Source organism: Tigriopus californicus, chromosome 2 (genome assembly GCF_007210705.1).
Source record: "Tigriopus californicus strain San Diego chromosome 2, Tcal_SD_v2.1, whole genome shotgun sequence".
In the NCBI taxonomy this organism is placed as follows: Eukaryota; Metazoa; Arthropoda; class Copepoda; order Harpacticoida; family Harpacticidae; genus Tigriopus; species Tigriopus californicus.
Genome location: NC_081441.1, coordinates 3,088,912 through 3,096,321, shown reverse-complemented (window position 1 = coordinate 3,096,321; position 7,410 = coordinate 3,088,912). Strand labels below are relative to the sequence as shown.

The following is a 7,410-nucleotide window of genomic DNA, read 5'->3' as shown; positions in this document are numbered from 1 at the left end:
GACAAAAAGCCAAGAGTCGAGTTTTGGGCGGGCTCAAAAATTGGATTGGGTTTAGAGCTCGCAATGTTTGTTTCATGTCAACACTGCGGGGTCTGGTGGGCGCTGTGCACTGAATATTACCGATTGCGTCGGCTTGAGTCCGATACAATGGGCACCTCTTCAATCGATGGGTTGTCACGGTAAAGTAGGCCGTTGTTTTGCTGGTTGGCCATGGCTCTGACAATTGGAACAGTGTCATCATTTTCATCATCCAATGGATCGTCTGACACGCCCGAGGTGATGGCCATGTCCGCCAAAGCCTTGTCATCCAACACGTAGAACGACGTGATAAAGAAGAACAGGGCTCCAAAAGCTTGGAAGAAGCACGAGAGGAACAGGGCGTACTGGAGGCTGCGAAATTCGATGTCGTAATATTTGGGAGTGAAGCCACCTTTGCCCTGAAAAAAAGTCGGATTTGTAAGATTCTCAGCAAACTATTCAGTGCTAATTGACAATTCATTTTTCGGACAGAAGAAAACATCAAAAGCGCACGCTGAGCACACCAAAGGTTACACTTTGGGCAAGAAACACTTGAAACAGAATAAAAGAGTAAATAAATATACACATGATTGTAACTTTGCAAAAGGCATTATTAAAAATTTGTTCGGAAAAGCAGCAACGAAAGTTTGCCTTACCGCGGCAAAGGATGAGGTATCCGCAGAATCTTCCGTTGAGATGATTGGCCGAATTAGATCGGCCAAGACGCCCACCAAATAGGGCGAGATGGCATCGCCAAAGGCGTGAGAGGTCAGGATTTGCGTGGCACTAGCCAAACTTCGCCGAGTTGGGATCACGATGTATAGAGTCATGTCGCTCACAATGGCCCAATTGCAGTTCAGCAATAGACCTATCCAAAAAGCAATGCAACAATGTTAGGTTAAGAAGACTAAAGCACACAGACAGAGGTACAGTAGGTCATGATCACCTGCCAAAAACGTCAAAGTGTAACACCAACCCACGTTATAACGAGCCACCACGAATCCGATGAAGAGAACGGGCACGCTCAGAAGCAAACTCGTTCCACTGACGATGGGATCGGCATTGGGCACTCGATGGCGAATCTTCTGTGATACGTAAGAACCGGCCGGGACGCCAATCAGCCCGGCAAAAGTCATTACGATGCCAAATTTGTAGGACACGTCCGATTGCATGATGTTCTCGCATCCCGCCTTCGATCCGCAAGCCGCCTTGGCGCCGTAAAACGCGAACTGCGGGCCCCACCACATCAAGGCTCCTGTGAAGATCATTGATGTCAAAATGAATGATCATCTGCTTTCTGTTCGGGTTCCTTTGCAAAGTTGATCTCTTACCCGCACTGAAAGTGACACAAGTGAAAGCAATGGTTGAAAATATGAAGCTCTTGTTCTTGCGCAAGGCATTCAGATCCACTCTGGGCGAAGTTGGGCGAAGATGAGCTCCTTCGCTCACGCCTCTGGGCGGATCCTCCATCACGAACCAGACTCCGAGGATGGCCAGAAGCCCCATGAAAGGGGTCATTCTCAATCCCCAACGCCAATCGTCGGATCGATCCGCCACCTCCGCCCCCACCATGTATCCCAGTCCTGTGCCCACTGGGATGGCGAAATAGAACAGGGCCAGCACTTTGGATCGGGTGTCTTTGGAGAACAAATCACTGATGATGGCCGGAGCGATGGTCGAGTAGGAAGCCTCGCCGATGCCCACGAAGGCTCGGAAGAGTAGAAACATCCAAAAATTGGTCATGAACGATCCGACGAGGGTGGAAATGGACCAGAACGTGATCCCGAAACCGATGATCCAAGTGCGGTCGTAGCGATCCCCGAGGTAGCCAAAAAGCGGGGCGAAGATCATGTAGCAGAAAACGAAGGCCGTTTGCAACAAGCCCAGGTACTGATCATGATGGATTTGGAAATAGGGGTCGTTCTTGATGCTGTCGATCATGCCAGCCACCGTGGATCGATCCATGTAGTTGATCAGATTAATGTAGACCAGTGTCAACACAGTGATGGATTTCTTACGGTCCAAGCTCTCAAACCTGTGTGGAGTCAAACGATGTATTAAGAGTTACTTGTGGTCCTCAAGGCCCACATTTCTACTTCAACATTTTTTGAGCATCAAGAGCATCTCGATTGATGTGGTCTACTTCTTGTAAGTAGGACAACGCAATCAACAGGAAATGTCGAAACGAACCTTGTCAAAAATACGCCCCTTTGTACAATAGCACGCAGAGCACTACAAAACATTGTTCGATTGTGATAAGTATCATTTTCAGATGACTATACTGTATTATATCGCGCGGCTCTATGCATTAATCTTGTAATTTTGACAAATTATTGGGGAATAATCATTTCCGGGAAAAATCCTTTCCGGGCTCAAGCTTCAAATATTATGTCACGGGAAGCTTCAGCTAGCATGTCTAGACTCTAAACATGTCATCTGACTGCCCTTGATAGACAAGAACATGGTTTCCATGTGAAGAAAACCTGCCGATTGGCAGGCTGCCAATCAAGGCCAATTTGTAGCCTAACCCTATTTCAAATGCAATGAAAGCAATGTGAATAATAATGACTAAACAATGACCCTAACCACAAACTACTTGAGTTATTACGATACCATATTGAAACTTGATATTTTTGTGGCATAATTTGGCCGCATGAAATACAATGCAGAAATTGTTAATCAATCCTTTATCGTCCGCAGTGTAAAACATAGGGGTAAACGTAAAACAAGAATGGCTAGAATTAATGCAGAACATTCAAATCTAATCAGCCCTTATCAGGTGATGTCTTAGATGGCATTGATTAATATGATGTCAAGTTTACATGCCGACATATTAGAGACAGGTGGATTGTGCTATGATTTCCTTCCAATTCAACCATAGGGATCGTGCAATACATCACACCCAATGACACCTATGGAGCGATTACGTTCTTCTTCATCAATTGGCCGGCGGTGCTAATGCTTAAGAGTGTGATCAATGCGATAAGACTAACTATAAAGTCTCAGGGCTATTAATGTCGCTTTAGGTCGGGTTCAGATAGGTTAGGTTTAAAAAAAATAACACCTTTATCTAATTGGTGGTGTATAACGTTTACACCTGTCGGGCCTGTTATCATCATCGATATCCTAATGCAATGAATATCCATTACCAAGCCGTGATAGAAGGAAACCACATGAGACTCTCTTGGTGAGTCTGGCTCGATCGACGACGACGTCTTTGCGATGCTCGATCCGCCCCCATCTCGTCATCCTCGCGACTGGCCGGCCTCTGCCGGGCGGGTTCTCCTGAGTCGTGGGCGTGGCCTCGCACCACCTGCGTATTAATGGGCATGGCTGCCACGGGCACACAAAGAGTTTTCGGTAATTGGAGCCCAATCACCGGCACTTTAGATCAAGTACATCCAGAAGAGGATTAGTAGTCCAAACTAGACAAAAGTCGCGGAATAAAACAGAGGGAGGAAGAAAGAAAAGCTGTTATTCTCTCTCTCTCTTCTCCTATCTTCTTATGCTTCAGTTTGGCCAAAATGAGTTTAGAAATGGGTCAGAAGGTAGCCTGGGCGAGACCCCTAGGAAAGTTGTGAGGTCGGTGAGGTGGAGGGAGAGTGGAGACCCACCCACTGGTGAGTGACAGCGTAAGGATGTGAGGATGGAGACTGGTGGGGCTTTATCATAGACTGGCTTTATTCTTAGAGATCAGTCACCCGAAGGTCTGGTCATCTGGTAAGCGTTGGATGATGCCAGTGGTAAAAGGATCGATCTGCCTGCTTCCAGAGACTCCAAACCAGTACTGGACTGCTTTATTAATGTTTGGTTTTTAGGGACCTGACCGACCTGACCCCTTAAAAAAATCAAACAACGTTCAAACTCATCGGCAGGTCTTGCTCGAAAATTTGCGTCGCAAGGCAGATTGATTGCATCGCTAGAGGGCAGTACTCTTTGTCGCTTGATCTGCCATCTAATGACGATTGTCCCAAGGAAGAGATATTCCCGTTCCGGTATCATCTAATAGCCACCACCAATTTTGACCTCACCCTTGGGAGTGAGAGCAGGCTCAGCCGTTTATGCTTACCCCAATACCGTGAAGAATTTTTTTACTGAGCTAGCCAGGCATCAATCCAGGGATAGCATAATGGAAAAGGAACACTCCACTGACACACTATATTATCAGTGATCAGTAGGGTCAGGGACAGCTGAGCTAACGGGGTAGCCGTGGGGTAATGAGGTAGCCGTCCCTGGTAGGGCCAGCCAAAATTTCCAGATAAATATGGTCTTTATTGACAGGATAATTGCGAGAAAATTAACCGAATTTGCACAAAAATGTGCAAATAAACATTCCAAACATAAGCACCAACTCGTTCAAAGTGGTGTAAGGGCTTTTTGCATTCCCTATCAAGGAACACATAAATCAAAAGGAAAATTATCAAATAACACTGAGATTTGAACCTGCTATCCCTAGGGAGCTGATTCTTGCCATGTCTGCGCTGCTCCCTAGATTGATCAGCATATTACACATACTTAATTTTCGTGAAAAAGATAATCTCAGTTAATTAGCAGAAAAACAAGTGTCAGAGCCTAGCAAATGTATTGCAGAACAATTTTGTTAAGTAATTAGTCAATTCTTCCCAAATCAACCATCCACCTCATGACTATTTAACCCGTAAATCATGAAAACACGTCAAGTTGTGCCTGATTTTTAAAGGGAAAGTTCGTTACTCAAACAAAACTGATATTCCAACATTTGAAAAAGAGTATCTTAAATTACAAACATTACAAACAGAAATTACATAGATAAAAGAGCTATTTAAGATGAATGGAAAAAATAAGCAAGTGACTGGTAATATGTCTGCAATCAATTTCACACCTCAATTTGCTTGTTTTTAAAGATTTGAAGAAAAAAACCATGCGTTAAGTTTCAGTTTTCCCTAAAATTTAGCAAAATTCTTGAAAAATATTATAAATTTGTAGATATTTTGAATTTGTTTTGCTGATATGGGTGAAATTTCATAATGAATTGTGGAAAAACGTCAAGCAGATGCAATAAAGTTGCAGAAAAATCTCGAATGTGCAAGTTTTTTTTGCTAAATTTGCACATTTTGATGCATGATGCAAGTTTTGGCCGGTGATCAGTAACTTAACATTAATTGTCAGTCAATGAAGTTGTTCCTTAGTATTTATCACTTCAGTAGAGTTCAGCCAGAATATTAGGACCAGAAATCTTGTTCGGGAACGAATAGCATCATAGTGTCTTGGGTCTTGACCCTGAAAAATAGTCGGGGAGATGATGACAAGGTTCACATTTGGCAGCCCTGGAAGATTTGCGTTTGAGATGAAAGACAACAATGGCATCAGACGATCAGGGTGAACCCAAAGTTAAATGCTCAAGCTCCAATGATTCTTTATGTTGGATAATTTGTCGCTAGATTAACCATTACAAAAGCACAAGCTGAGGAACATAGACCAATAATGTGTCACTCACAAGAAGTCCATTTTCGCATTCTCATAAACCGTTCCTCATATTCAGCTGTTTCAAGCTGATAATGAAAATATCAAATTTTGTGGTGCAGAAATCAACTTGTCCGTAAGACAGAAGACAAAACGGTTAAGGTATGGTTTATAGAATGATCGCCAGACTGAGACTTTTCTATTGTTTCAGCTGTACTATCCGAGCAAGGCAATTGCTTAGTAGGCTTGAATTCCTTTTCGACAAGATAAGTGGAGTGGGGTCATCAAATATGCAAATATGCATGGACAAGTCCTGCTAAAACGGGTTCAGTCTCTGACATTATTGAAAGCATTTGATCAATTTTCAACCAGAGTGAATATCACGCTCGTCCTAAGTTGTACATTGCCCAAAATTAGAAACTGCTCAAAAAAAGTCTCAAATATCTTTAAGCTGAACGCGAAAATGAACATATTCAACATTGATCAAATGCTTAGAAAGCTCGCCACCTGAAATGAGGACAAAAACCATCTCAAACTTGATCATATATGGCTGTTTCTCCCCTAAGCTGTCATAAATTAGAGTCAGTAGAATTTCAAAGTCATTAGCAGCTTTGGAAGGGTTTGGCTTAAATGGGGCTATGGATCTGGCATCTGATTGCAAAACGTTGTAAAGAGCTAACCGCATCCCTGCTGCAATGGGTCCGTCTTTCCTCTGCTCTTACCTTAGGTCAGGCCTCTCTGTCAATGAAGTGATTTAATTTATTAAATCGCATCCTCAACTGACAACCCACACCACCAATTGTCTTCGAACACAGAAGTAATAGATCTAGTATTGATGTTAAGAAGACCATATTTTCGAGGATCTACTAATTTTGAACCTTACTGTGGGACTTAACAGAAAGGTGAGTTTCAGATTGTTGAGTGTAAGGGCTAAAAAAAAAAACCTTAGAGCAACAATGCCATGGAAAACACTCGGAGCCAAACCGTTTTTTCGAATACCAATTCCTCTATGATATCCTCTAATGATGATAGAATCGGATTTTTTTCGTAAATGCCTCATATTGCCAGCACAGTAACAGCCGTTTTGATGTGAAAACCTAATAAAAAACAGAAAAGTGTTAGACACAATACCGAATGTCGCATTATAGGTGAAGGCGTAAAAGACTAGAAAATGAGCCAATTCTCACGGCAAATACCTCGCGAGTTCTCATGACTTTTCCATTGTTTGCCATTTTCGGGTCTTGAACCATCTATGGTATTTTTGATCAACCAACGTGGGGACTCGTATGGGATCATGTGTCTGATTCGTGCCGGATCAAAACTGGATTTTCAACGACCATTTTGTCCACGAAAAGGAATCGTGGATTCCTGGTTACCAGAATCATGTGCATCGCCTCCAACCATCCAGGAAGGCTTGAATTAGATTTGTTTTTTGGAGCACAAAGAGAAAATGTTATTGATCATCTTTCATCGTCCACTTTCCTAATCGGAAATTCACGCATGTGAGAAATCCACACATTTGAACTTTTTAGTCAAATACATCTTGGGTTCACACGAAAATGACCTCAATTTCTAGTATCTAAGTTTCAAGACTACCAAAAAATGGCGTTGGTCAACGATTCTTATCTTGCAGGGGTCTTTTTTATGGATTTCTTGGTCAGACCGGAACCTGAAAAAAAAAATCCATCACAATCGCCGGGTGACACTGGGAAAAATAGTTTTGAAATTATAGCGTCAAGAAACCGGCCATTTAGGATGCACATTTGTATGTAGGAAATGTTCGATCAAATCGCGATTTCAATTCCTCATTTTCTTTATTGTGACGACATTCATTAAGAACGTAAGGAGTGACACAAAAAAGTGCGCTTCGACGTTTGTCCCCAGTTATCCGACGCAACCAAGAACCCACCAACCATTTCTTGAAGATGCAGTCGGGCGGTCAGTGGGGGG

General features: G+C 42.9%; 2 protein-coding genes across 2 annotated transcripts in view; one reads left to right on the top strand and one right to left on the bottom strand.

Moving 5' to 3' along the window:
- Positions 1 to 6: 6 nt before the first annotated feature.
- On the bottom strand, positions 7 to 3,546 carry LOC131893434 (protein spinster-like). Its single transcript, XM_059243467.1, has 5 exons — positions 3,168 to 3,546; positions 1,350 to 2,053; positions 965 to 1,273; positions 675 to 886; positions 7 to 437 (listed from the first exon to the last, which is right to left on the bottom strand). The coding sequence occupies exons 1-5, from the start codon at positions 3,347 to 3,349 to the stop codon at positions 117 to 119; spliced, it is 1,728 nt and encodes a 575-aa protein (XP_059099450.1). The 5' UTR covers positions 3,350 to 3,546; the 3' UTR covers positions 7 to 116.
- Positions 3,547 to 6,206: 2,660 nt separating this feature from the next.
- LOC131893447 (mitochondrial glycine transporter A-like) overlaps positions 6,207 to 7,410 on the top strand; it is a 3,736-nt gene continuing 2,532 nt past the window's right edge. The window contains exon 1 of the mRNA XM_059243482.1: positions 6,207 to 6,362. The gene's annotated coding sequence lies outside the window, so the exon portion shown is untranslated. The remainder of the gene's footprint in view (positions 6,363 to 7,410) is intronic.

Excerpts from the sequence above, each read along its gene's own strand:
- LOC131893434 (XM_059243467.1), bottom strand. The coding sequence starts at position 3,349 with ATGCCCATTAATACGCAGGTGGTGCGAGGCCACGCCCACGACTCAGGA. Across the intron at positions 2,054-3,167 it reads TTTCCTTCTATCACGGCTTG|GTTTGAGAGCTTGGACCGTA; the intron begins GTAATGGATATT and ends GACTCCACACAG. Across the intron at positions 887-964 it reads CACTTTGACGTTTTTGGCAG|GTCTATTGCTGAACTGCAAT; the intron begins GTGATCATGACC and ends CTTTTTGGATAG.